The sequence below is a fragment of the Vespa velutina genome, chromosome 5 (genome assembly GCF_912470025.1).
Source record: "Vespa velutina chromosome 5, iVesVel2.1, whole genome shotgun sequence".
In the NCBI taxonomy this organism is placed as follows: domain Eukaryota; kingdom Metazoa; phylum Arthropoda; class Insecta; order Hymenoptera; family Vespidae; genus Vespa; species Vespa velutina.
The window spans coordinates 8,083,760-8,110,566 of record NC_062192.1 but is presented as its reverse complement, the minus strand read 5'-3'; the positions used below and the strand labels follow the sequence as shown (position 1 = coordinate 8,110,566).

Below are 26,807 nucleotides of genomic sequence, written 5' to 3'. Positions count from 1 at the left end.
ACAATAATAATAGTAATAATAACGACGACAGCAATAACGGCAGTAGTAATGCCAGTTGCGATAGCGTCGGTAATAATAATAGAGAAACGACACCGAGTGGGTACCAAAGTCTCCCTTATCAAGCTCATCATCATCATCATCATTATCATCATCATCATCAACAACAGCAGTATTATGCTTCCACGCTCTATCACCATCATCACCATCATCATCATCATCCAGATAGCGTGAGACCGCTCGCGGCCGGCTCGCCTGTTCTCTCGCCGGTTCTTTCGGTCCAACCGATAATGATGCAACTATCGAGTAGTCAACCTGCCAGTCCGTGTAATTAATGGTCAATAGACACTTTCTCGATATGTGTTCATCATTGATCGTTCGTTCGATCGTTATTCAACTAAATGCGATAATGAGCTGTGTGAATTGAAAAAGACTTCATAAAAGAAAACAGTGCCTTTCGTAGATTCGATTCGATGACACGTAATCGAACAAACTGACAAATCCAATTTGAAAGTTGGTAGTTTAATTGCCAATATCCTAAATACCAAAGACTATCATCTAAGCATCTCTTTCTTTCATTCTCTATTTTCTACGCGTTTCGCGTTCTAACTTTCTATGAAAATTTATCAATCAAATGATTATTAAGTAGATAAATACGTGTTTGCGTACATGAACGAAGTGATATTTCAGTGAAGTGCACTAAATATTTACACGTAAGTATGCGAAGAAAACTATGATAATCATATCTATCGCAGATCAATTTTTTTTATTATTCCAAATGGTAGCTACGATGACAATGAAGATTTTTGAAAAAAATATTATACGTGATTTGGTTTAAATATCGGTCAATTATTTGCCATTACAAATGGAGAATCTTTTTTTTCCTCATGGATTATTTAAAAAAAAAAAAGAACATAACGTCATACCATTTTTATTGTATTCTATCATTGGTAGCCGTTGACAAAATTTCTACTAAATTCAGCGGCCGGTACGTTGTGTGATTGCTCGTTATACAAAATCTTTAATATTTGTTTTTAACAAACATTAACAGATAATTGTCGTGCATATGAGATTCTATTTATATACATATTATAAATATGTATACTTATTGAAAAGGTAAGAAAAGAAATTGATTTTTTTTTTCTATTTTCAGTAAAGAGAACTTAACGTGCCTTTATATCATAATTACATATAATTACACGTTTCTTCTCGTTTAATTTAAAAACGTTTCTACACATAAAACAACGATCTTTAAGAAAGTATTAATTCGTATCTTCTACGACTAATCATATCACGTCGTGCGTACTTATACACACGTATTACCAGTATTCAAAATGTTTGAGTTGACGATTAATACCAAAAATCAGTACGCGATATAACGTGTTATTTTAATAAATATATAATGTTTAACTATTACAAAGAGCTTCGTATCTCTTTTGTTCGATTTAAATATATATGTATATATATATACATATATTGTCTTACCCTCTTCATATGTATGTATGTATATATGTAAAGTACCTATGAATGCATGTATGTCATATAATCGTAAAAAGCAAATTTGGATATTTCGAGGAAGAAATATGCCATGCATAGAATTTAACGCGCAATAATTCTGTAACTCTACGAGTCGACGAAAAGGAGTTAACCCTTCGTATTAAGATTATAAAAGCAGACGCTCCTACTTCGTCCAATCAGAAGCGATCGAGCGTAAAATCCCACCTCTTCGACGATGCTAAACACCCACTCCCGGCGGTCCTAGCTTGGAAGGCCGCAAACAGAGTAACCAATCACGGTTCATCTCTCTAAGCAGGTAAGTAAATATGTTGTATTTTTCTGTGAATGAAAAGAAACAGTTATTAAATCTTAAATAACTTACAATTAATATATAATTATTTTTTATCTCATTAAATGTCAACAAAAAAAGAAACAGAAATACAGAGAGAGAGAGAGAGAGAGAGAGAGAGAGAGAGAGAGAGAGAGAAAGAGAGAGAAAAAGAAGAGACCATCATATCAATAATAGAATATTGATAGAATAATATTTAAATTGGCCGCGTAATCTCCTCTGTAAAATGAATCCATTTCTCGCAAGGATTAAACATAAAAGCGTAAAAGCAAAAGACGCTTTCACGTAAAAGGGGTGGGGGATGGGGGAGGTCCTTGGTAGAGTCATTTCTATGTATATGTTATATGTTTCTTTTCTTTTTTGGACATTTAGACACACATAATATAACGAAGGCCAGCCGTTACGGCGTTTGGAAGCCGTCCCTTTGAAATTCGAACGTTCATTCCTACTCCGCCCACGGGTATTCTATTATACTAGTTTAAAAGGAGCGCGACAGGAGCACGATTGAAGTGGAAACTCGTTATTACTGCCTGTTCTTCAGAAACCACCGTCGATGGGTGTCAGCTTTCCCCTCTCGTTCTCATTATTTCTTATCAAAATGTGAATGAGAAGAAATTTTCATTCGATCCGCGCCAGCCATCTTGACTCTATGGCGCAAGTTTTAAACCTCGATCGTGCGATTGCCAAAAGGAAGAAGGTGAACCGAAGCAGAATTGGAAAAAAAATGATAACGTAAGTTACATATTAATTTTTTTTTAAATATTCATCAAATAAAAAATACCTAATAGTTATCGCGAAAGCGCGATGAAATACCTACGCTCGTTCGTCTTCTCTATGGGGCTTCCTTAAAATACAGGGGCAATATCTTCTTCTCGTGATGTTTCTTCCTACGGTACGACGCCACCGTGAACGCGTTTCGCTCGATTAGGAGCTGCGCCATGATGAAAATGCAGCTAATATAAATTGGCGAAACTAAGAAGTTTCTCTCTGTCTCCTTCTCTTGCGGTGACGAGCGTTCAGCGAACCTTTAATTTATAATTAGAATGAAAGTTCTCGAAAACTCGAGAAATAAGAAAATTTTTGTTTTAATACCAGTAGATTCATTGTTTAATCTATATCAAGTAATTGTGTTTAAACATATATATATATATATATTTAAACACAATTAAATTAACGAATACTGTATAATCTCTCAATATTGAATGACTTTTCGAAACACCCTGTATATCGCTATTTTGCATACCAGTCTCGAAAAGTCATAAGAGTAACTAAGAAAGAGAAAGAGAGAGAGAGAGAGAGAGAGAGAGAGAGGAAGAGAGAGGCGGAGCACATAATTAAGAAAGTCTCAGTACTCTTCTCTCTCTCTCTCTCTCTCTCTCTCTCTCTCTCTCTCTCTCTCTCTCTCTCTCTCTCTCTCTCTCTCTCTCTCTCTCTCTTTCAAGACGACGAAGACATCGGCTTCTCTCTCGCGGTGGTGGCAAAGCGGCCTGCCTCTTTCCCCGTTTTACATTCGGCAGTACAAATAGCTCGACGACCCCTGGCCTCGTGTCGGCTCCTCTCATGTTTCTTCCTCAGAGTGCTTGTCTCTCTTGTCGCGCACGCTTCACGCTTCTGCGCGCCCACACCCTTGCTTGTCTCTCTCTCTCGCTCTCTCTTTCTCTCTCATATACACCCTTTCTTTCTTTCCTTCGTCGTCGACGATGCCGATGTCGACGCCGACGCCGACGCCGACGCCGACGCCGACGATGTCGACTTTTGAATCTCTACTTCCTTTTCTTTTCTCTTTTCTCGTATGCCGAAGAACTGCCTGGCGGAGACACATTAGCCGTATTCCGAGTTTGCATGGCGGAACGCCTCCTTTTCCTCGTCCTCCTGTACCACCTTTTTCTTCTTCTTCTTCTCCTCTTCCTCCTCTTCTTCTTCTTCACTCCCTTTTCCTTCTTTCTTGTACCATCCCCACCCTCTCTAGCACGGTTATTATGAGGATGGATAGAGGTTGGAGCCGCCTTCCACGTATCCGTAGAGACCTAATGCCATCGACTTCTAAATTGTGTAAATTGCTAAATGAATGTGAAACGTTTAACTCCCACCAACTCACCTACCTCCGCCCCCTCACTTGCTCTCTCTCTCTTTCTCTCTCTTTCTTTCACTCTCTAAGACCAACCCTTCTCTTTTATTTCCTTTCTTTCACAGAGAAAGCATCGTAACACAAGCAATCAAAATACGACGCACTTTTCGGATGATATCCCTAATGTGTCCCTTTGATCGCCCAATTGTATTTTCCAATCTGTCTTCAAATTTATTTTCTTGGTATAATATTTTATATGAATATGTTTTTTTTCTTTTTCGTTGAAAGTATTGAATTTCTCGTGACTAAACTTACTTTAAACATTTTCGAAAATCGGTTATTTTTCTCTCAAATTCTTCTTCGTCTTTTTTATCTTCTTTTTTCTTCTTTCTATCCTTTAATCTTTCTTGTTGATTATATTTTCAAGACAAACGTGCATATTGATTTACATACATTTATATGCATGTGTATTAGAGTATAAAAATTGTACCGTTTCAATCATGAAATCTAATGAAATTTTTTATTCGCGTCCCTACTTATCCTTACAGACGTTTAGAAATGTTTAATGATATAAATTCATGTATTTTATGAAGTATAAGTATAATAAAAAGAGAAAACAATATGAGAATATATAAGAGGAGAATTTTACTGTATCAAGAATCCACGTTATACAATCATGCTGAAGAAGTTCCCTTTTTCTTTTCTTTTATTTTACTGATGACAGAAAAAAGAGTGTACAGTCTCTAAGGTGCTCTTTATTCCTGTGTTTTCTGTTCCATATATATTTTACACTTTTTTATGTCTTCAAATATAACGAGCGTTAGAGAGACAAAGAGAGCAGGTTTTCAAAGTATACACCGAGCGAGACTGTGATCACTTTTTTCTTATATTATCCGAGCGATTTGTCGGATTAATTCGCGCTTAGATGGTCCACGCCTATCGCTGGATTTATTGCAAAGAAAATTATTTCTATTACAGAATATATTGCACACATTCTTCTTGTACCTTATATTCTGATAGCATGTAGTTACATTCTCATCGATATGAATACATCATGTAAAGACGATGTAATGTCCACAAATTAAAAAAAAAAAAGTCGGATTAACTTTAAAGAAGAATGATAAAGCTTGTACAGCTTAACGTATATATACGAAAAACATTTCGAATTTTATTTATTGATTGTTGAGAATGAACCATCACAGATGACTTCTTTTTTATGTATCCTATGTATGAAGTGTATATATATATATAATTATTGGAAAACAGTAAATTGTATAATTTTGAAAAGGATTTGATGTTAAAACATCCAGATTCTACATAGATATCGAAATAAAAAGAAAATTATACGCGATGCGTTGTTAATTTTTTTATAATGTTTTTACAATGTACGCGAAAATTCTAAAAGTAGATTTTTTTTTTATTTGCACAAGGATAATAGAACCGTGATCTTTTCACATAAAAGTTTCTTTGAACATCAATTCCGTATCTATGTTATTTCTGTTTTTTTGGTTTTTGATTCCAGAAGCAAAACCATGTGCTTTATTGAAAAATACTAAATAAAAAAGCTCCATTCTCTTGACTGGACCATCTAATGTACGTTGTATGTACAAACTGAGTATGAATACTTAATGCTAGCCATTGTTTTCGTCCTTTTTGATTTGGTCCACTTGTTTCTCATCATTTTTCTCAACCGCATTTTCAACAACATCTTCATCCTTTTCCGTCTTAATCGAAACATCTAAATCTTCTATTTTGGTTGTTTCTACATTATTCTCCGGATTTGGATCACGATTTTCTTCTCCTTCTTCTACAGTTTGAGATACCTCTTCCGATGCAGTCAAAGATGTGTTTCCGTCAAAGTTTTGTTGCTGTTTTCCAAGGCCTATTTGCGTTTCTATCAATTCAAGTTCTTCGAGCAAAGCTTTTTCTCTTCTTTCAATTTCCTCTGTGATAATGGAAAAAAAAAGAAAAGAGAAAAGAAACAAAAATTATTAAACAATAATATTGTTAAAAGGACTACAGAAAAAATAAATTTACAATTAAAAGTGATATAAATACAAACCATGAAGTTCTTTCGCAGATTGAGCAAGCAAACTTTCAGTCTGAGGATTTTTTCGTTTTGGTATGTAGTATATAGAAGGTTGAGTACGTGTCTTTATAAACGAAGCAAGTGGTAATTGCGCAGCACGCCAATCTTGAAATTGTCGACTTCGCGCCAACTTTGCTTCTAATGCTCGTACTTCCGCTAATTGTCGTTTACGCGATAAAAATAATTGTTGTCTTTCTCGCCGTAATTCCTCTTTTTCTCTTCTTCGTGCTTCTTCTACCCGTGCTTCTACCTCCGCTTTTTTATCTTCCTACAATTATATTAAAAGAAAAGCCTTGATTTTAGAAATTAACATAATTAATTTATGTTCATTATTTACCTTTGCTTTTAACTTGGTCTCTTCTAATCTAAATTTTTGCAAAGTACCCAAAAGCGCACCAAACATTCGTTTATTCCTTTGTCGACTACGTTCATCTATTCTTTCTCTTCTGATAACTTCTTGACGTGAAGGAATTTCTCTGGGTGTAGCAATTACTCTTGATGACACAGCAGGCTGTGATAAGCAAACATAAATATTTATAAGTTTACATAAAACAATAACAATATGTTATAGAAGGATAATATTACCTTAATAGCAGTATCATCTTCATCTGCACTGTCATCAGCAGTCGAAGGAACGCGAGCACTCAAACGACTAAAAACCGTTTTTGGTTCTCCATTAGATGCTTGCCAACGCCTTTTTGCTCCAGGTATTTCATTATTTACGAAATCTGATACGACTCGTCGACGATCTTCTTGCAATGGTCGCTTTTGGGATAGTCTGCTAATAATACAACTAATTATTACATTTGATGTTCTACAAGTTTTCCAAAAAATCAACTTTATTATATAATGTTTTAAATTATTAATTTGATTTATTGGTTGATATCTAAATATAGATATAGTAAATATTAATACTGCTGAATATCATCGGAACATTTAGGTTATGTTTCAAAACACATATTGCAAATGTACTCTTATGTGCAAAGAAAACATATTTCATAAATAATAGTGTACTAAATTAATATCGGTCATCGTATCACATTTAGCAGAATAAATATTAGGGTATGTTTGACCTGGGAGGGGGTTGTATCGGTCCGTTTTCACCGTCAGGTAGGTCCCGGCCCAAAATTTTTCGAATACTTCGATCGAGACCTCTCAGTCCATCGCGAGCAGCCTCCAATTGAGCTTCTAAACGATCGGCACCCCATGGTTCTTGCGACTCTAATTTCCTCATTTAAGAAATTTTAATATACTTAGCGTAGCTGTAAAAAGAATTCATTTAATTAATAACGGAGCTCACGAATTGTTGTTGAAAGCATCACTAAAGGGGGGAGCCACCTACAATTCTTATCCTTCGCCAGATCAATAACAGTTTGGAGTTTCCTTAGTAGTGGTAATGCTGAAAATGGTAATTTCAGTGAATTTTTTTCACAAAATAATACATATTGCAATACTTTTTAATATCTCGAAATAATTTTCATTTAATTATTAATTAATCCTTTCAAATTATTGATTTTATTGGCTGTACTCTGTGCGATCGTTTGCTATTGGTGTCAGGAAATTTCTTTCATAGGTTATGCTGAATATGATTTCGAATGATTACTCTTATTTGTATAAATATTAGATTATTATAAAGAAAAGTATAGACACAATATCAATAAAAACTATTTTATTTATTCATATGGTAATATATATCGATAACTCAACATTATATTTTTTGATCATTACTACGCACGCGTAAGTTTTATACCGATGACAAGTGGCGGCAAGATCATGTAGCGACAATTCGGTAAATTAGGCTTGACTACAGTGTGTGTAGTGTATTTGAGTCTACCTTTTATTCGTTAAATAGAATGTGAGAAAATTTTATGTTATTTAAAAGACATTAAAAGTTTTATGTTGTTTTAATATTTTTATTCAATAATTTATAGAGTTTATTATATCGTTCGTATAAGTACTTAATAAGTTTGTGTAATGGTAGAATTTATTACGTAAGATAAAATGTGTCCGTAGTTCAAACATATGAAATTTTTATTTCTCATAAAATATAAAAGAAATAACAAATAATTGTGTGATACAAAATTTTATATCTTCTATATTTTTAATTAAATTTTTCTAATTTAATGAATATCATAATTTATTTTAGATGAACATGTTGAGGTTACGTCTTTCTCCAAATATTTCTAAAATATGCAAACGCAATATAGGAATAATAGCACCTGCTCTCCAAAAGGCTACTGATCCTATACAAAAACTTTTTATAGATAAAATTCGAGAATATACTAATAAGAGCCAGTAAGCGTTACATATCAATTATCATTCTATACATTTATTTTTTCATACTTTGTTTGATTCTTTATTAATTATAAAATGAAGTTACTAAATCAATATTTTTATTTCTGAACATAGGGGTGGAAAATTAGTTGACCCAACTCCAGAAATTGAAAAAGAAAGAAAAGCTGAATTAGAAAAACTTGCTACTCAATTTGGTTGTTCTCCTGGCACAGATATGACAACTTTCCCAACATTTACTTTTACTGGTATGTTGTATAACTTGACCAACCTTCTATTAAAATTTGAAAATATTTTATTCAAATGACGAATATAATACTTAATTTATTAATTTGTATTTCTTAGATCCACCAATAGATTCAGGAGTATCAAAAAGTTAGATATATCAACATGATCTTCAAGTAGAAAATGTATATATAAAATCATTCAATGTAAAATGTTCATTGTAAAAAAATAATAAATAAATAATTTGAGAGAGATTGTATTTCCATTATTTTTATTATTATAGTATTATAAATATACAAAATAAAAAAAACCATAAAATATTACACTTCACACGGCAAAAGTCCTGTTTTGTTGACCATTTCCGCTAAAATACTCATTTGACACTTATTAGCTATAGACTTACATTTTTTTGCATACTGTGCAATTTCTTTTGCACACACTAATGTTTTAAAATCACCACCACAAGTACAACGTTCATCCATATTTCCTCTCTTAATTTCAAGACATTTACTGCATTGTAAATCTTGGAGTATATATGCCATACTCTTGCGATTTAATATATTTATTAGTAAAAATTCTATTTCTTTATTATCATAAATTGTTTCACATAGAGGGCACTTCCACATACACCTGAAAATAATATAAATATTTCTTGTTTTGGATAAACTATAACATAATATACTTATAATATTATGCGATATTATTATACATACTTATTATTTTCTACATGTACATAAGTATCTTTACAAAGATCTATATCCCTGGTATGATTACATCCTTTGCATATGATCTCGGGCAATATGAGAGATATGCACGGATCTTTCCATTCAACATCATCACCAAAACCACCTACTCTTATTAATCGCAACAAATTTGTTTGTAAATTATATACTTCGTTCTCAAGTTCTTTGTCCAAAGATAAAACCTATAATTAGAAAATTTGGTTTAAACTTTGATATATTTTTCATTATGCATACTAATATAAACATTAGATAAAAAAAACAATACCTTGCATACAGCTTTTATTAATTCAAGTGCTGGATTAATTGTTTTATTATCTTTGCCATCTAGATTTAAATCAGGATGTTCTTGACATGTTAATACTTTTTCTGGCATTTTTTTATGTATTTTCTGTATTATTCTATAAAAATTAATATTATAAACTTTAATAATATATACAAAAAAAATATTATCGATTTTGATATATATATATGACACTGACTGAAAAAGTTTTTGTGACATTTCTCCTGAAATAAGTTTTTTAGCAAAATCTGCTGTATTTTCCAATGCACCAAGTCCGAGTGGTGCAATAAAATCTTGACTACAATCAGTTCTTTTTTTATGTAAAAGATTATCAGATGTTTCTTCGTTTGTACATATATGTTGATAAGTAGCACTTATGTATCCTGCAATAATAGCATTAAAAGTACTTTGACATGCTACTTCTTTAGGTAAATAAGATGCCAAGTTCCAGTTCATTACAATTTCAGGCTGAAAGGATTATTTAAAATACAGGTTATTAACAATAGAATTATTAATTTATATTACAACTTTACATGTCATTAATTTCTGTGAAATTTGCTAATCGAAACTTACTGTGTCATCATCATTATTATCATCATTATCAGCAGTAGAGCTACTGGGAGTATTATCTTTTGTGCCACTATTATCATCAGCTTGGGTAGTATTTTCATCTGTAATTTTTTGTATCTTCCCCTTTATGCCAGCATAATTATGCTGTTTATAGATAAAGATATAACAATGACTTTTGTTACTTTTTTCTTGTTATGTATATCATTTTTTCATTTATTATATGATATATAAAATTACTTACCAAATCTAACCAAATTAAATACTCCCAACATTGCTCAGAAGTCATCTCAATGCTATGAAAAAGTTCTTTGTCACGTATAGTAGTAACAACAAATTCTACATACCCTAAAGCATCGGATAATGTTCTCTTTTTTGTGCATACAATGATCTTATTAAAATTTGCAAATACAATGATACAACCAAGATTTTTAAATGCTGCTATCAATTGTATAAATAATTTCTTCATATAATTACATAATATACGATATAAGGCGGGATCATATAACAATGCATTAGGTGAACGCAACCATCTGAAATATTAAAAAAAAATATATATATATACATATGTTAAAAAATTCTGAAATAGCTTCAATAGTATTACAAATTACCTATAAAAATGTATTATTTGATAATCTGCAAAGACATTTTTATACACTGTTACATCACGTAACCATGCATTTACCATAATTTGTAATATTTTAAAAGCGGGACTACATAATGTAGTTTCGTCATAACTTGGAATTGAGGCAATTGGCGTATCACCTGTTACCATTTCCTTGTAATTGTAAAAAAAATCATATTTAAATATAATTGACTAAACAAGTCATGTGTCATATATAGTTAATACCTGTAATGATGCTTTTTGTATGTTGCTAAATGCAACAAATGTATTAGTACCATCAATAATATGAACATTATGATGTTGCAATAATGTATTTACTGCAAGGCTCTCTATATCTAATTCTACACATACACTAGAATATGTAGCTGCATTATTTATAATGCAGCTTGTACTTTCTTCGAAGGCAGTTAATAATCTATAATTTTTTAGAATATTTGTGTTTACAATATTTATATTATTAATTATTAGTTATTAATCAGAAAAATATAATAAAGATTACCTGCTGTCATCATTTTCATTACCACCAAGGTCAGGTTTCTCAGTTGGAGAACACCATAATATAAAGTTATTTTTCTGTAAATGTCTAGCATAAAATAAATCTGCTCCAAAAAGAGTTGGATCAGCTGGTATATTTCCAATAGGAACATGAAAGAATCTGCATTGTTCTACCATTAACTCTAATATTTGTTGAATTTTTAAATAATGTCTTATCATCATTTTAGCACCTAATTTTTGCCATTCCATTGTATGATATAAGTTTTCAACATCACGAACATGTGTATTAATTAATGGGAATTCATGGAGTAAAGGCATTTCTGCAGTTAAAGTTGCTCTATCTATGTAAATATGTGAGTCATGAACAATTAAATGAAGTTTATTAATAAATGATATGTTTATGTAAGAAATAAATAAAATGATAAACTACTTACCTGTTGCTGTTTGCAAGATTACAACTGTATTACCATGATTTTCATTTTTATATGCTTGTAAAGCTGCTTGTAATACTCTACACATTTGCTGGAAATTTGTTTCTACTTTAACTACAAATTTCATTGTATCAGGTAATGTTTTTACTTTGTCCTGTCCAATTTTCTCTACACTATAAATATATTTAACATTATTGTAATAATGACAATACAAAAAAATTATTTCTTTATACTTTATTATGGATTATATAAGCTTACGTTATATTTTTCTCATGTGTATATAATGCATTTAGGTTTGGCATTTGATTAGATGAAACTGAATCCAAGATAAATATATGTGCTCGTTTACTTGCACTTAGAAATAGTCCCCATAAGGATTTTTGATGATTTGCGCTCCAATGATGATATAAAAATATATGATTCATTGATTCCCACTAAAATAAAAATTTTTATAATATTAAATGAAAATATATTAATTTAAAATATTTAAAATAACATTTTTATATATATAATTCAAAATTTTTATATAATTTTACTACCTGTTGGAGATAAGGTTGTACAGCAATACTTTTAAATTGTAATTGTTCTAATAAAAACGTATCAGATCCATCTGGTATTTTTCTTCTTGACTTTGGATCCACAATACACACACATCCTAATTGAAGTATAGCTCTAAATTCTAATGACATTTGAGTCTCATAAATTCCTTCAATATATGGTTTAGTTAAATCCGATATTAAGCCTCTTTAAAAAAATATACAATCATAATATTCAATTGTATTATATATTAACGTGATTATATGTATATTGATTTGTTATTATATCTTACTGATTATGTTGTTGGTACAGTGTTTCTGGTACTGAATATTGATAAAGATTATATACTCTGCGCGATCTTGGTAAAATTCTAGAACATTTTTTCCATAATTGATTTGGACCAGGATCAGGTCTTACTTCACGACTATTTACATAAAAAATACGTGGTACTATAAGACGCACTCTTTGCAAATCATCATCTACCATTATCCACAATCGAAACATGCCAGGTTCATTTGTTGGTGTCAACTGTTAATCACAAGTAAAATTAAATTCTGTAATACGCACAAAAAGAATTATGAAAAAGAGAAATTTATATACTTCAACAATTTGCCATGGCGTCTGAAGTATTTTTTTCTGTGCACGTCGTAAGAAGCCCGATAATGTTGTTGAAGATTGAGGATTTCTTATTACACCAAAACTAGATTCATTATCATTGTCTGCCATTTTACTTTTTTTCTTAATATGTTGTCCTCTTTGTTTAGCTTGAAATTGCCATTTCTTTTTGTGAAATTCCAACCACTTTAAGCGTTCCTCCTGTTAAACATACATAGTTAAATATAAATAAATAGATAGGAGGAAAAACTCAGTAATAATTAATTTAATTATATGAATATACTTTTGTAGTTCCTCTAGGAGGTGGTGCACCTAATATTTCTTTCCAACTTTTATTTTTAATATTATCTTCTTCCTCTTCACTGTTTCTTCTTTTTCTTTTTATAACATTTGCAACAGGTACTTTAAAACTTTCTTTTCTACCTGTTAAATCTTCTATGTCACAAGATTCTGCAACGTTCGCATTACTATCGTTATTTTCGTCACTAGATGTATTTGTTTTATTAAAAAAATCAGTGATCTGTTTTTGCTTATGAATTGCATTCTTCTCCATTACTTTTTTATGCAACCAGTCTGGATGTTTGACTCTTGGAACTGGATTTGCAAGCTAAAAGAAACAAATTACTTAACAAATTTAATTTTGTTTTAATATTTTTTAAATATTTTTATATGCATACCCCTTGCATAGCTGCTGGTATAGTTATAATTTTCTGTATAGCACTTCCAAGCCTTTCAATGTAATAACCCCAATCCAATATTTGGCGTATATCATCATCTTGTATACTTGAATCTTTTAACCATTTTCGTAAATAATGTTTCTTCACTGCTGGATCTGCTTGAAATATGGCCAAAGGCACAGCCCTATAATATTTAAATATAATCAAATGATATAATAAATTTAGTACAAATATGAATTTCTATTTAATTATATTTGATTTTTTATGTACTCAAATATAAAAATAATATAAAAAAATAATAATTATGAGACCGTTCTGTAACAGGTGCACCAACAGGTTTTATAGCTATAACAGATTTACATGCTAAACCTGCATCCTTGAGCATTTCATCTCCTAAAAATTCAGCCAATCTTTTGGCAGTTGTAATTGATATAGACTTTTGTTGCCCATATTCTTCTAATTTACGTGACATAGATTTATTTTCAGTTATAAGTTCATATAAATCCATATCAGGTATATTTGCACACTAAATAATATATATTTTGGACATTAGATAATACACAATGTTATAAAAGATATCTGTGTACATGTGCGTGTATGTGCGATTACTTGTAAAGTAATTTTTACCTTGCTATAAAGAATATCAAGCCAATGATTGGCCACTTTAGCAACAGATGCATAACATTCCTCCAGTGTTTTACCGTGCAAAAATGATTCAAAAACAGAAGATTGAAAATTTTTAATTAATTCTAATTCACCTCTTCTTTTGACCTCAAAACCTTTCAACTCTGCCAAACTACCGTCAAAATTAAATACTGCATATCGTTTTTTTAATTTTTTTCCTTCTTCTTTTGCTGCTGGCAATACCATAGCTAAATATGGTCCATCGACTTCAAAAAAAATTGAATTCTCATGTCTTATTTCATATTTCATATTTTCAGAGTCCACAAGTTCATGATATACATAATTAGTGAATTTTTCCTATTTATTACAAATTTTATATATATATATATAAACACATATATATGAAAACTTAAAAATATTATAAAATAATGATTATTTTTAACATACTTTGACCATATAGTTGAGAATAGCATTAGGATAAGAAATAGTAAGTTTCGATTTTTTTGGGTGAGTAGTATGAACAATCACACTATCTGGGAATGATGCAGGCAACACACACCAAATACCATCTGTATCTAATTCTAATGGTCGACCAACTTGTTCTATGATTTCTCTGGCTTTCATGATAATATTAGCTCCTGTATAGCATACAATACCACCCATTTCCATGCTATGCCACCGTGATCTATTAAATATAAAGTAATCAAATAAAAAGAAAATAAATGTAAAAAATACAATCACTTTAAATAAAGATTAAGAACTTAAACTATTAAAAAATAAATTTAAACATACAAATGATATATACCCTTTTCTCATGACATAGCCATAGAAAGAATTGAGAATACATTTATGAGCTAACTGTAAAGAATCATATAAAACTTCTCTATTTTTGGCAGATTTAATATCAGCTGCATCACCCTGTGCTGTAGCTGCTGTTACTTGCTGTTTAGCAACTTTAGTTAGTGCCTTATATTCATATCGTCTATCTCTGAATGCTCGTACAGTATCTACATAGAAAGAATTTTCTTTTTGACAGACAATTTGAGTTCTTTCTTCCATACTTGTGATTTTGGCCTTTTTGTATACTTTCTTAGAGTATTCTGTAAGTCTTTTTTTTTCAAAAGCCGCTTGTTCTTTTTTAGACAATTGATGAAATGCTCTTTGAGAACCTCCAGGAAAGAATGGAGGGAATTTTTCAATTTCAAGTTGCTGTTGAATTCTTTGGTATTCACCTATGTTAGCAGCCACTAAATAACAAAAATAAAATTAAATAAGCAAATAAAAGCTAGCTAATATTTGGAATTACAAAAAAATTAGGAAAAGAAAAGAGAAAAAATTTTTGATAATGACTATTTATTTTAGAATATCTTATTTTTTAATTTATTATATTTTGTTTACTTACAATATTCTCCCCTCCACATCCATTTCATTTCTCTCTTACAAAGAGCTCCAGGTTTGTTGTAATCACATGCAGCACAGTCAAATTCATTAACCATAGCAGAAGGCTGCAGTCGGTTAGTTAAAATAATATTTGGATACATTGCACCAACATCCAAATGATATATCACAGGATTTTCAAGTCTCAAAGGATGATCCTTCAGAGATTGTAACTTATTTTTTATCTCTATTACAATATCATCAAAATTGGTTATCATATCTATTGGTACTTTTTCTTCTTCTTGGATTGCATATTTTAAAGCACTTTCAACTCCGTTCATTAATTCATTTATCATGTTTGGTACTATTTTAAAATGGCATGGAATATCTGCTCGAAATACCCCACTTTCCAATGCTTCTACATGACCACCTACATATGTTTCTTGATCTAATACATGACCATGCTTAGTTAACTTATTCAGCTCTGCTTCTTCTTTATTAGGGAATATGATATTAGCTTTAAAAGCCTCTACCATAAGAAGAGATTCGCAAAGAGTTCCACTACCTTTTCTAAGTACCTATATTACATAACAATAAAACATGAAATTTGTTATTTATTTATATATATTTTTAAAGCTGTAAAAATATTTTATAAACCTCATCAGGTTCCAAGGGAATAATAGTAGATAACGCAAATATAAATGGATGCACATATTTTTGATATAAATAATAGGTTGCTACTGCATCAGATACAGAATAACTCGCAAGAGTTTGTGGTTCTTCAACTGCTAGTCTACACATTTCTTCAGGATCTAATTCAACTGGATCATATCGAAGCTTTGCTTTTGTAACAGCTTTTAAACCTTGTGATCCAACAGGAAGATAAGAATCACGCCGCACCCAGCTGCAAAAATAATGTATTAATTAAATTTGATAAAATAAACAAGAGTAACAATGTCATACACATACTTCAAACAATCCATATGTATAGCTGGTTTACTAGAGTAAACTCCTTCACGATTTTTTGTAAAACCAATTCTATCTTTCATTGTCATGTTATGAACAGCTGCTCTTGCTTCCACAAAAGGCCAATCAAAAAAGTCACCATTGTATGTGACAAAAATATGTGGTTTGACATCATTGATGTGATCAAAAAATTTCTTTATTGTTGCTTTTTCATTGGGTTCATTATAAATTGTAAATAAACCCTCAAATTCTGGCTTTGGCGTATATTCAAAGTCTTCTATATCTTCTGAAATTATTTCTCTATTTGTTATTAAATATCCCTAAAAACATAGCATATAAAAAATTCATTCTTTTATGATTACATATAATATATATCTGATTTATAATAATGTTGTAGATAAAATTAATACCTGTCCATCTATCATATATGATATCATCATAATTTGATCTGTACTAGCATCTGGAAATTTTAATGGAAGTTTTGTTGTTTCAATATCATATGCCAATACAATTGGATCTGGAGGTTCAATAATATCATTCCTTCTTGTAATAATAGCTGGTTCAGATCCTTTACTTTTAACAGAATACCAAGCACCACAGAATATACCAGCATCAATGGATACTCGTTGATGATGCGGTACATCATATTCCCTTTGTAAAATATTTAATTATAATAAAAAATCAAGCAAGTAATTTAAATATAATTATAACATTTATACCTGATATCAAGAATATTTTCCATATGGTCTACAATCTGTTTTCCCTTTTGTTCTTCAGTTGGATTCAAAACATTAGACAACATATCTGTGTAATAAGTACGACTTTTTTCTCTTTCCTTATTTACTCTAACGGCGCTCATTATTTCACGTCTTACTTTCGTTAAATCAACTGTATTTTCAAAATACAATTTCAAATATTTTTGTTTCAAACCGATTAAATGATTGGACTATAAAAATGAAACAAAGTTTATATTTATTTTTTCTATGAAAAGATATATTATCAGATAAATAAATATCTATCCGTTTAAATCTATTATAATAAATAATAACTCCTTACTAAATCTAAATCTTCTTTACTAATAGGTTCAATTTTAACAACACGACCATTATATTTCTTATATAAAAAAGTAGAAACTTCTTCTAAAGTATCTTTACGACATAAGATATAGAAATATGGACGATATGGTAATGAAATTTTAAATCTGGTACAATCCTCTTCTAAGAAATAGTAGTCTACGCCACTTAATAAGCGTTTGTCATCTTCTCTAATTTCTGTCTACAAATAAAGATATGCATTATCAATAACATAAGCTGATACTTTACTTAAAAAATATTAAACAATTATATATATGCATATATTACAGTATGCATATTAATTAAAAATCCAACTCTTTCTTTTATATCAGTAACTGTGTGAAATCCATACAGAATATCCACTCTTATATTTTCATTAATTTGATTTAATCTTCCTACTGAGCTTTCTCTAAAAAAAAAAAAAGAATATAATGAAAAAGATTCATTATGAATATATAACAAATGATATATATGAAGGGAAAAAATTTACTCGGAAGCTGCACCAGACTCAGGATTAATATCTTTTTGATCATTTTTGATATTTTTTTTATCCATTCGAAACTTTCCTGTATTTCGTAATGATGTCATTTTAACAATTCTCTTTTATAACACTAACAAAATAAAATAATTTTTTAACACGAATTAATTAATGATTCAACTAAGACCTTCTCATGCATCTAATAAAGGAACAAGGAAACAAGGTTACGAAGTTAAAAACAAATGCATGCTACGCGCCAAAATTTGACACAAATGCGCAGTAACGCGAAAAGTTATATCTTACTACTAGTACAGATGTTCTTCCAAAAGATGGCTATAAAAAAGCTTTATTTTTATGTATAAACTATTCTCTCGAAAAAATACCATTTTTGACAAAATTTTTTTAAAAGAAAATAAAACTTCCAAATTTTTAAAAATTTTTTATATACATATATATTAAAGCTATTTATATTATATATACAATTAAAATGAATACAGATCTTTATAGCAGTGTAAATAAGTAATAATATACAGAGATACATTTGTATGTGTGCGTGCGTGTGCGTGTTGTGTGTGTGTACATATGTATATGCACGTTGTATATATATGTAAATATAAATATAAGTATAAATATAAAAGATAACATTGATATATTTTAAATTATTTCATGAACATGATTTATGGATGATGATGGTGAGATTATATCAGAACTATCATCATTTAATAAACAAGATGGTATTTTCTCATGCACAGATAAAGATTCCTTTTTTTCTTCTTTTTTTGTTTCTAAAGATTCTTCCTCTCCTTGTTGATCCTCTCTTACTTCGACTGTGGTTTGCATTAAACCCAAACTACCTTTTTCATAGTGACATTCTATGTCTTCTTCCTAAATATATTTTTATGTAATTAGTAATTCAATAATATCATATCAATAAGTTACAATACAAAGCACATTATATGTACATTTTAAAAAGAAACCATATTATGACTTATTTTATATAATTAGAAATATAATAATTATGTACTTGTTGACTTATATGATGAGACGATATACTAGGAATGGATTGCTTTTTTAATATATTAAGAAGAGAAGAAAGTACTTCTTCTTTAAGATCAACATAACAAGAACTGCATACATCTTCTGCAGACAATTTTTCTTGCAACTATAATAAGATATTTAAAGTCAATGTAAAAGTACTCAAAAGAGATAATTTCAGTATTTTAAGTTTATTTGTTTACCTGTAATGCTTCCATTATACATTGTTTAGCTTCTTGTAATATCTGATTTAGATTATCAAATTCTTGTTGTTTAGAGTAAATTTCTGCTAATATTTGAGTTTTACTTTTTTTAGTTTGTTGTAAATGTTGTTCAAGAATGCGAACTTTTTTTTCAGCTGTAATAGATCTCTCTTTATATTCTTCTAATATTGCTGTATGATTAAGAAGATAATAATTGAATCTTTTTAGTTTCATATATTCATCCGTCATATCATTACAATCTTGTGCAAGATTATTAATTATATGCTTTTGTTTAATTGTTTTATTTAAAGTGATATTTTTTTCTGCTTCAAATAAATCAGCTTGTAATTTTAACATCTTAACTGCTTCTTTATAATCCATAGTACTAGAATGTAGTTCACGGCAAACTTCCAGCATTATATCTAATTCTTGATTTAATGCAATGTTTTCTCTAACTGCTCTGTGAGTAGTATCTGCTATACGAATATTGGTTGCTTCTCTAAACTTTTCAGCTAATTCATTTAACCGTTCCTCCATTTCTCTTTGCATTCTTTTATAATGAAAAAAATATTTGTTATCTAAGTTTTATTGGCCATAATAGGTTATTTAAATATAAACTAATTGAGACAAAGTAAAACAATCTTTAAAATAGATGTTATTTTAGAATCAATAAATATGAAAATATTTAAATTACTTAGCCTTTCCAATGATTAATTCTTTTTCAGCAGCATGGAGGGTCTTTTTATGTCTTTCTTCTTGTTCTTTTAATTGTTGTTCCTGTACTTCAAATTTATGCATTAAATCAAGTCGTGCTATTCTCCAATCTTCTAATGCATTTAATTTTCCAGCTATTAACAAACAGTTCAAGTATCAGAACATAGTATATTGTTTCCTTCAATTATTGATATATTTATATACATTAATTTGTAATATAATTTTGATAAAAAAAAATTGAATCTACACATGAAAGTACATTATGATAAATATTTTTTTTAAATAAAATCAATTAATTGACAAATATAAATGAAATAATAAACTAATTGATTTTACTTTATTACTTATTAATGTATCTACCCGCCAGTTTGACTTCTGCACTTAAGTTACTTTCCATAGTGCGATATTCAAGTTCCATTGCTGCTTCTTTTTTCTTAAATGAAGCTAATTCATTTTTTCGCAATTCTTCTAAAGCAGATATTCGTTCATTTAATTCACGTGCTTCTTCAATTTTTTCTGTTAAATTACGTTTTAGATATGCCACAATATCTGAACGATCTTCTTCAAGTTTTGTAAACTGTTGTTTTATAGTTTTAACTTCATGCTCAAGTTCTTCATTAGTAGTTCGCAGTCTGTAATATTTACATATATCAAGCATATAATATAATTTTATGTAGTTTTGTATTTATAAGAATATTGTATATCATACCGTGCTAATTGTCTATTATTGTCCAAAATTTGTTGTTCATAAAATAATGTTTCTCTTTCATTCAACCAAGGACTTTTCTTACTCTTTTTATCTCTAGGTCCACGTTTTTTTTTTGGCATTTTAATTTTTATTTATGTATCAATTTATTTTTATTAATAAATGTTAATTAAAATTTAACAAGTATTGCATATATTCAATACTTTTATTATGATCTCTAGAAAAATGTGAACTAAACATAATCTTTATAAACTTGACAAATTTTTACAGAATATCATAGTTTAGATAAATGCTCTAAATTTTTAGTATAGAAAATAAAGTAGGTTATTCCATCACACAATAATGGACTTTGATATACATTGATTATCGTTGCCATAGTGAAAATTTTGGAGCATTATTGATTGTAATACAGATATAAATACAAGAAAAAATGTTATATGATGAATAATAAAGGTGAAACACTTTTATTGTACAAATAACTAACAATATTCTCATATTTCATTATATTACACACACACAATGGCTTTTGTTGAGTTCTATATATGCTATTTGCAATTTAAAATAACAAACATGATATCATTTGAAATATTACTCTTTAATTTATTTATTTGTACAAAATCACTGTATAATTATCCACTTGGAAAGGCAGTCCGATTCTTTAAGGTATATTGATTGAAATTATATATGTGCATTGTAAAATTTGATTTTAGAAAGAGTAAACGAAACCGAGATATTTTATTTCATCATACTATTGCAAAAAAAAAAAGAAATAACATTGAATATATATTAATGTCCAGATGATTTTCTTTCTGCAATGAAACTTAACGATCTAGAAGCTAAGCTCAGAAATTGCAAATAATATAGATGCGTTTCATTACAGATATAATCAAATTTTTTTTATTAATATTTTATTTTTTAAGAATGAGTGTGTATTGACAAAAATATTAGCAATATATTTAATGGTACGAGTTGTTTTATATTTTCCTCATTTGCACATAAAATATTTAAAAAATTTTATATCAGCTTCACAAGTGGTTAAACTGTACAAGACAAAAAATTATTAAAAAATCATTATATGTATATAACTTATATCACTTAGAGTTCTAGAAAAAGAAACTTTAAATTTCATTATCAACAATGTCACAGTCAGTTTAACGAAGTTCTTTTATAAAGTATATTCCGAGCTTAGCTTAAAATAGCACATATACACAAAATGCAGGAGAATATAAAAATTTAATTAATAGGAGGTACAGGTCTTGGAGGGGGAGGTGGCTGCGGCCTGCGGAAGTATATAATAAGACTAAGCATTCCTGTAAGAAATCCGATTAAATACAGATCCCAATTTTGACCAAGCAACTGATCCCACTTATCTAATTGATCGACTAGACTAAATTCTTGTAAATAGTCAAGTCCAAATAAGAAAGAAAGTTTGATTAAGGCTAAAGCAACAGGTATTCGTGCATCAGGACTAGTTTCCGCTGCTAAATCGTAACATCGTTTAGCTAAATGACGATCTTTTGCTAGTCCTAAGCCACGTTCATGCATATAGCCCAAATTAAACGTAGCTTGAGCATTATGCTGCTGTTCAGAAGCTGAACGATAATGACTTGCTGCTTCCTCGTAGTCTATTTTCGTTCCTCTGCCATAATAATGAGCATCGCCAAGTTTCACCTATCGAAAAATATATTTTTTTCGTATATACATTAAATTTTTGCAATCATTTTATTTTACCATACAAATTTTTACCTGCGCTGCAGAATATCCTTGAGCAGCCGCTCTTGCCCAAAGTTGTAAAGCTCGAACTAATTCTTCCTCTTCAGAGAAGATTGTAGTTTCACCTTTATCCAAAATAAACGCTGCATTACTTTGAGCCACTTCGTATCCCATTTCAGCAAGAAGGTAATAGTTGACAAATGCTTCATCTACTCTGCCTTCTCTATAGTCGGTATGTGCTGTCATTAATTGATCACTCCATTTTCCTCTTTCAGCAACATTTTTAAATAATTCTACAGCTGTTGGACAACTTCGCATCATGCCAGTTCCAGTTGCATGCATTTGAGCAAGATTATAATATGCTAAAACATGGCCTGATTGACTGGCCAAATTAAAATACTTGTTTGCCAATTTATAATCTTTTCTTACTCCAGTTCCACCTTATAAAAATATTTTTATAATAAAATATAAATATATCGAGAATATTTTATAAGTATTATATAAACTCTCCAAAATTGGAAATAGTATAATATTCATTATATATACATACTGAAATACATATTGCCCAGTTGAAGTTGGCCATCTACCCATCCTTGTTCTGCAGCTTGACTGAAGTATTGTAAAGCTTTGGCCGTATCTCTTTCAACACCTTTTCCATATAAATACATCATTCCTAAACCGCTTTGTCCAACAGGATTTCCCAAATCAGCTGCTTTTTTGAAATACATGTATGCTGTTTCATTATCTTGTTTTACAATATCACTTCCCTCAAGGTAAATCTACACAATAATATGTAATAAGGCAAATTTATCATACAAATAGAAAAAGATTATTTTTTCCTCATACCTTTCCTAAAAATGCCATGGCAATAGGATTGCCTGCATCAGCAGCATGTTGAAAATATTGTAGTGCTCTTTGATGATCCAAAGGCACTCCTCTACCTCCTTGATAATGAAGTTGACCAAGACCTACTTGAGCTTGTACATCTCCTTGTTCAGCTAATAATTGATAATATTCTATTAAGTCTCTATCAAAAATTCCAGAGCTGTATCCAGGATTTTCATATTCATCTAAAAGTCTGACACGTTGTACAACTGGTCCACCGCTAAGAGATACTTCTTCTGCTACTTTATTTGCTACTTTTCGATAATAATCTAATGCTCGTTCGCATGAAACAGGAGTTGTGACACCTGTCCAATGTCTATAACCTAAAGCCATTTGTGCACGAGTATCATCCCCTAATGCTGCCATTGTATAATGTAGCAAAGCTTTTGCTTGAGAAGCATTGACTCCACCTAATCCAGTTGCATATAAAAATCCCATACCCTATAAAAAGGATGTGTATTAGATTTCATAACATTTTATTAATAATTCTATACTTTTATTAGATTATTTGCAAACCATATGAGCAGATGGTAAGCCTGTTTCAGACAATTCTTTGAAGATTTGGTATGTAGCAGGAATATTTTGAATAAGAGTTCGAGAAGTAGTAGTACTAATGGGAATTCCAAGTAATTGTGCCCATGCTAATATAGACCTAGCTTCCTTGTGTCCCAATGTTGCTGCTACTGTTAGCAACTTGTAAGCTTCCAATTTGTTTGCACGTGTTGCATTTAACAAACTTTGAGCATTTTTGAACAATTGCTCGGCTAAAATAGATATAGTCATAATAAGATATTTATAGAATAATTAGTTATAATATTTAATTATTAAAATGAGAACAAAATATTCTTAAATCTATTTCATGTTATTAAAATTGAAAACAAAATATATAATATATAATATTTAATATATAATTTTCATTTACCTTCTTGTTGTTCTGGTGTCAAAGGTTCTCTCACTTCTTCTTCAGAATTTTCATACTGTTCTTCGTCAACCCAAGAAGTTAAATCTTCATCTTCTATAGATTGCATATTTGTATTCATTAAATCCATATCTTTAGATTGACTTATCATGGTTTTCATCCATAACTCTCCGTTTCTTAACGTATTTTCCACAGGTTCCTCGGATTCGCTTTCTGATTCCTCTTTAATTTGCTTAGGAATTTTTTCATTTAGAAGAGCATCTGGCACAAATTTCAATATACTTTCATGTAAAGCTTTCAGTTCGTGTAAATGTTCAAAGACATTTTCTACATCCTCTACAGTCTTATCTTCTGTTTCTTCCTTTGAATTAGTTTTTCGTGTAATATCACTTCGTTTTTTCGCTCCATTTTCGGTTTCTGCTATGGAAAACATAACCAACGCGAACAAGAAAAGTAAAACACTTTGATTAGGCTTCATATTTTCACAATTTTAGATATATAGTCTCATGGGAGATCCGGTAATTTTAGTATCCTCATTGCAAATTTAATGTTCAGAAATATTTAATCAATCACTGCTAATGTGTACGTGTACATTTTCAAGGAATCTTTCTTTAAAGAAATTACGTCATTAGGACACGTCAACGTACATATTTCGTTTTAAATAGTATATGACATTGACGATCGAAGAATTAATTTATTCTCATAACAGTCAATAGATTTATATACGAATTTAACACAACTATGTTGATCACAGAAGTACCGATATTCTACACGTCATTCATATTCATATTACATTTATAACACCACGCGTCAGAAGTGCATTTGCTGAATCAGCTGTTTGAACGGTAGCTTTTAAAAGTATATTAAACATGTGTATGTACTTCGCGACGTCTCAATATTGTTATTTACATTAGAAAACGGCCAATTTAAATGTTATGTGTATCAATTATAAAATGAAAAACTTTCAAAGGTATAATTTGTAGATATTAAAAAGAAAGAATATACGTGATCAAAATGTACTTTCATAGTAAGAAACAGAGACTAATTTTCATACGTTTACTCGCCAATAACGCTATTTTCATTATCTCAGTTCCTAACAAAAACCAATCAGAATCGATTTGTAAATCGATTATATATTAAATAGGTATCTTCATGGAGATAGAACCAGAATGAAGTAAGAGTACCAACATAACCAAATTACAATACCTATATATTTCATAGTTGGTAATTATATATAGTAATAAGTATATATATATATATATATATATATATATATGGTAATAGCATATATATAAATACCATAGACAAATTCAGTTGTACTTAGGCAAAGCATCTATATATTTTAACGTGTCGATTTTATTGTTTAGAAAGATAAGTTGGCGTCATAGAACTATTGTTTACTAACTAATAATATTGTAGAAATAAGAAATAAATATGAGCGACGATGATCGAGACATCGATATAGAAAGCGATGTAAGTATTAAATACATGGTTAGTTGATGTAAGTAATATATCAAAAAATTTTGTTCTCAGGAAGGTGACGACTCTGATTCTAGGCAAAGACATTCCAATAACACACAATATTATTCCCAGGTATATCTAAAATGAATTTCTGTTTGGTTGAATGTTTTATTAACATTAGAATAATAAATAATATATATATATATATATATATATATATATATATATATAAATGTTATTATTTTTTCTTAATGTTTTTATTTTTATAAAATATATATAAGGTTGTATCTATTTTATATATAGGCTGAAAAACGTGCACACCATAATGCTTTAGAACGTAAACGAAGAGATCATATCAAAGATAGTTTTTCAAGCCTTAGAGATTCTGTACCTGCTTTACAAGGTGAGAAAGTTGCTAGCAGAGCACAAATACTTAAAAAAGCAGCGGAATATATACAATTCATGCGACGTAAGAACTCCTCTCACCAACAAGACATCGATGATCTGAAAAGGCAAAACAGTTTATTGGAAACTCAAAGTAAGATTTATCAAAAGAATCTATAAAAAAATTATTTATTTATTTATTTAATCTTATTATATTCTTTGTTTTGTTTATTTATTTAAAGTACGAACACTCGAGAAGGCAAAAATTACTGGGAATTTTGCCGCAGAAACATGTGAGGTGTCTAAATCCGATTCAATTGGAATGGGTGGTTACAATGATTCTGAATCGGAATCTTCAGACAGTGAAACTGGACGAGCAATTCGTCAACCCAAAAAATTAAAAGTTGCTGGTTTACATCATTGACAAAAACTGAAGAAATTCCATCAGAATTGATTATTCTAGAACTTCAGTTTGATATAATACAATCATCTTGTTATAAGTTATAAAATATACATTTTATGTAAACTTAAGTAAATTAAGTACCTATTTAAATAAATGATCCGATTTTATTTATAGTATATATGTGTAATATAGTAAAAGATATTATCCTTATTATATTGTAGTATGTAATAAAATATTCTGTAATAAGAGAAATGATGTTATAAGGATAGCGTGTTGCATCGCACGGACCAATAAAAAGTATACAGGTACAAACTTATACAGAAATTAAATATAAACAAGAAAAAATAAAATTAAAGAATATATGTACCATTATATCTCT

General features: G+C 29.8%; 7 protein-coding genes across 16 annotated transcripts in view; 3 read left to right on the top strand and 4 right to left on the bottom strand.

Moving 5' to 3' along the window:
* Positions 1 to 1,453, top strand: part of LOC124949091 (paired box pox-meso protein-like) — a 13,810-nt gene extending 12,357 nt beyond the window's left edge. For 3 of the 4 annotated variants that reach the window (XM_047493677.1, XM_047493679.1, XM_047493678.1), the window contains one exon: positions 1 to 1,453. This exon is cut by the window's left edge and continues 489 nt beyond it. In XM_047493677.1, coding sequence (XP_047349633.1) covers positions 1 to 332 — 332 coding nt within the window. In that variant the 3' untranslated portion in view covers positions 333 to 1,453. The other variant, XM_047493680.1, reaches the window with a different exon arrangement.
* Positions 1,454 to 4,533: 3,080 nt separating this feature from the next.
* LOC124949095 (pinin) lies at positions 4,534 to 7,336 on the bottom strand. 2 transcript variants are annotated; one of them, XM_047493686.1, is made up of 5 exons: positions 7,074 to 7,336; positions 6,586 to 6,781; positions 6,338 to 6,511; positions 5,974 to 6,268; positions 4,534 to 5,856 (listed from the first exon to the last, which is right to left on the bottom strand). In XM_047493686.1, the coding sequence occupies exons 1-5, from the start codon at positions 7,232 to 7,234 to the stop codon at positions 5,543 to 5,545; spliced, it is 1,140 nt and encodes a 379-aa protein (XP_047349642.1). In that variant the 5' UTR covers positions 7,235 to 7,336; the 3' UTR covers positions 4,534 to 5,542. The 2 variants fall into 2 exon arrangements, with proteins under 2 accessions (XP_047349642.1, XP_047349643.1); XM_047493687.1 differs by having other exon boundaries at positions 6,586 to 6,778; positions 7,074 to 7,333.
* LOC124949099 (ATP synthase-coupling factor 6, mitochondrial) lies at positions 7,252 to 8,776 on the top strand. 3 transcript variants are annotated; one of them, XM_047493694.1, is made up of 4 exons: positions 7,252 to 7,408; positions 8,147 to 8,295; positions 8,410 to 8,540; positions 8,638 to 8,776. In XM_047493694.1, exons 1-4 carry the CDS (start codon positions 7,397 to 7,399, stop codon positions 8,670 to 8,672), a joined length of 327 nt encoding a protein of 108 aa, XP_047349650.1. In that variant the 5' UTR covers positions 7,252 to 7,396; the 3' UTR covers positions 8,673 to 8,776. The 3 variants fall into 3 exon arrangements, with proteins under 3 accessions (XP_047349650.1, XP_047349651.1, XP_047349652.1); XM_047493695.1 differs by lacking the exon at positions 7,252 to 7,408 and adding an exon at positions 7,709 to 7,855; XM_047493696.1 differs by lacking the exon at positions 7,252 to 7,408 and adding an exon at positions 7,968 to 7,991.
* LOC124949088 (DNA polymerase epsilon catalytic subunit 1) lies at positions 8,768 to 18,309 on the bottom strand. Of its 3 annotated transcripts, none has more exons than XM_047493659.1 (28): positions 18,018 to 18,306; positions 17,816 to 17,936; positions 17,511 to 17,729; positions 17,174 to 17,400; positions 16,865 to 17,105; positions 16,458 to 16,774; positions 16,146 to 16,392; positions 15,514 to 16,066; positions 14,917 to 15,358; positions 14,559 to 14,796; positions 14,115 to 14,468; positions 13,799 to 14,013; positions 13,488 to 13,671; positions 13,094 to 13,417; positions 12,796 to 13,011; positions 12,488 to 12,723; positions 12,198 to 12,402; positions 11,917 to 12,092; positions 11,662 to 11,831; positions 11,232 to 11,568; positions 10,958 to 11,147; positions 10,719 to 10,885; positions 10,352 to 10,640; positions 10,114 to 10,254; positions 9,740 to 10,008; positions 9,526 to 9,658; positions 9,231 to 9,442; positions 8,768 to 9,147 (listed from the first exon to the last, which is right to left on the bottom strand). In XM_047493659.1, exons 1-28 carry the CDS (start codon positions 18,113 to 18,115, stop codon positions 8,838 to 8,840), a joined length of 6,831 nt encoding a protein of 2,276 aa, XP_047349615.1. In that variant the 5' UTR covers positions 18,116 to 18,306; the 3' UTR covers positions 8,768 to 8,837. The 3 variants fall into 3 exon arrangements, with proteins under 3 accessions (XP_047349615.1, XP_047349617.1, XP_047349618.1); XM_047493661.1 differs by having other exon boundaries at positions 17,511 to 17,725; positions 18,018 to 18,038; XM_047493662.1 differs by lacking the exons at positions 8,768 to 9,147; positions 9,231 to 9,442; positions 9,526 to 9,658; ... (1 more) ...; positions 10,114 to 10,254; positions 10,719 to 10,885 and having other exon boundaries at positions 10,481 to 10,640; positions 18,018 to 18,309.
* Positions 18,310 to 18,550: 241 nt separating this feature from the next.
* Positions 18,551 to 20,950, bottom strand: LOC124949526 (basal body-orientation factor 1). Of its 2 annotated transcripts, XM_047494736.1 has the most exons (6): positions 20,667 to 20,950; positions 20,318 to 20,589; positions 19,938 to 20,091; positions 19,244 to 19,793; positions 19,030 to 19,167; positions 18,551 to 18,890 (listed from the first exon to the last, which is right to left on the bottom strand). In XM_047494736.1, the coding sequence occupies exons 1-6, from the start codon at positions 20,783 to 20,785 to the stop codon at positions 18,660 to 18,662; spliced, it is 1,464 nt and encodes a 487-aa protein (XP_047350692.1). In that variant the 5' UTR covers positions 20,786 to 20,950; the 3' UTR covers positions 18,551 to 18,659. The 2 variants fall into 2 exon arrangements, with proteins under 2 accessions (XP_047350692.1, XP_047350693.1); XM_047494737.1 differs by lacking the exon at positions 19,030 to 19,167.
* A 149-nt stretch (positions 20,951 to 21,099) lies between these two features.
* On the bottom strand, positions 21,100 to 25,228 carry LOC124949525 (protein sel-1 homolog 1). The gene is made up of 6 exons (XM_047494735.1): positions 24,184 to 25,228; positions 23,778 to 24,025; positions 23,223 to 23,702; positions 22,927 to 23,155; positions 22,410 to 22,816; positions 21,100 to 22,334 (listed from the first exon to the last, which is right to left on the bottom strand). The coding sequence occupies exons 1-6, from the start codon at positions 24,656 to 24,658 to the stop codon at positions 21,897 to 21,899; spliced, it is 2,277 nt and encodes a 758-aa protein (XP_047350691.1). The 5' UTR covers positions 24,659 to 25,228; the 3' UTR covers positions 21,100 to 21,896.
* A 240-nt stretch (positions 25,229 to 25,468) lies between these two features.
* On the top strand, positions 25,469 to 26,604 carry LOC124949529 (protein max). The gene is made up of 4 exons (XM_047494742.1): positions 25,469 to 25,653; positions 25,714 to 25,773; positions 25,945 to 26,179; positions 26,268 to 26,604. Exons 1-4 carry the CDS (start codon positions 25,615 to 25,617, stop codon positions 26,447 to 26,449), a joined length of 516 nt encoding a protein of 171 aa, XP_047350698.1. The 5' UTR covers positions 25,469 to 25,614; the 3' UTR covers positions 26,450 to 26,604.
* Positions 26,605 to 26,807: the final 203 nt, after the last annotated feature.

Coding starts and splice junctions, on each gene's coding strand:
- LOC124949099 (XM_047493694.1), top strand. Junction 8,296..8,409: donor GAATATACTAATAAGAGCCA/GTAAGCGTTACA, acceptor TTCTGAACATAG/GGGTGGAAAATTAGTTGACC. Junction 8,541..8,637: donor CCCAACATTTACTTTTACTG/GTATGTTGTATA, acceptor TGTATTTCTTAG/ATCCACCAATAGATTCAGGA.
- LOC124949529 (XM_047494742.1), top strand. CDS start 25,615: ATGAGCGACGATGATCGAGACATCGATATAGAAAGCGAT. Junction 25,654..25,713: donor ACATCGATATAGAAAGCGAT/GTAAGTATTAAA, acceptor TTTTGTTCTCAG/GAAGGTGACGACTCTGATTC. Junction 26,180..26,267: donor CAGTTTATTGGAAACTCAAA/GTAAGATTTATC, acceptor ATTTATTTAAAG/TACGAACACTCGAGAAGGCA.
- LOC124949526 (XM_047494736.1), bottom strand. CDS start 20,785: ATGCCAAAAAAAAAACGTGGACCTAGAGATAAAAAGAGTAAGAAAAGT. Junction 20,092..20,317: donor TGCAGAAGTCAAACTGGCGG/GTAGATACATTA, acceptor GTTTGTTAATAG/CTGGAAAATTAAATGCATTA. Junction 19,168..19,243: donor GTATAATGGAAGCATTACAG/GTAAACAAATAA, acceptor ATCTTATTATAG/TTGCAAGAAAAATTGTCTGC.
- LOC124949525 (XM_047494735.1), bottom strand. CDS start 24,658: ATGAAGCCTAATCAAAGTGTTTTACTTTTCTTGTTCGCGTTGGTTATG. Junction 22,817..22,926: donor ACTGGGCAATATGTATTTCA/GTATGTATATAT, acceptor TATTTTTATAAG/GTGGAACTGGAGTAAGAAAA. Junction 22,335..22,409: donor AAGGATATTCTGCAGCGCAG/GTAAAAATTTGT, acceptor ATTTTTCGATAG/GTGAAACTTGGCGATGCTCA.
- LOC124949088 (XM_047493659.1), bottom strand. CDS start 18,115: ATGACATCATTACGAAATACAGGAAAGTTTCGAATGGATAAAAAAAAT. Junction 10,886..10,957: donor TACAAAAAGCATCATTACAG/GTATTAACTATA, acceptor TACAATTACAAG/GAAATGGTAACAGGTGATAC. Junction 9,148..9,230: donor GTACATGTAGAAAATAATAA/GTATGTATAATA, acceptor TATTATTTTCAG/GTGTATGTGGAAGTGCCCTC.
- LOC124949095 (XM_047493686.1), bottom strand. CDS start 7,234: ATGAGGAAATTAGAGTCGCAAGAACCATGGGGTGCCGATCGTTTAGAA. Junction 6,782..7,073: donor CCGATACAACCCCCTCCCAG/GTCAAACATACC, acceptor TTGTATTATTAG/CAGACTATCCCAAAAGCGAC. Junction 6,269..6,337: donor AGACCAAGTTAAAAGCAAAG/GTAAATAATGAA, acceptor ATATAATTGTAG/GAAGATAAAAAAGCGGAGGT.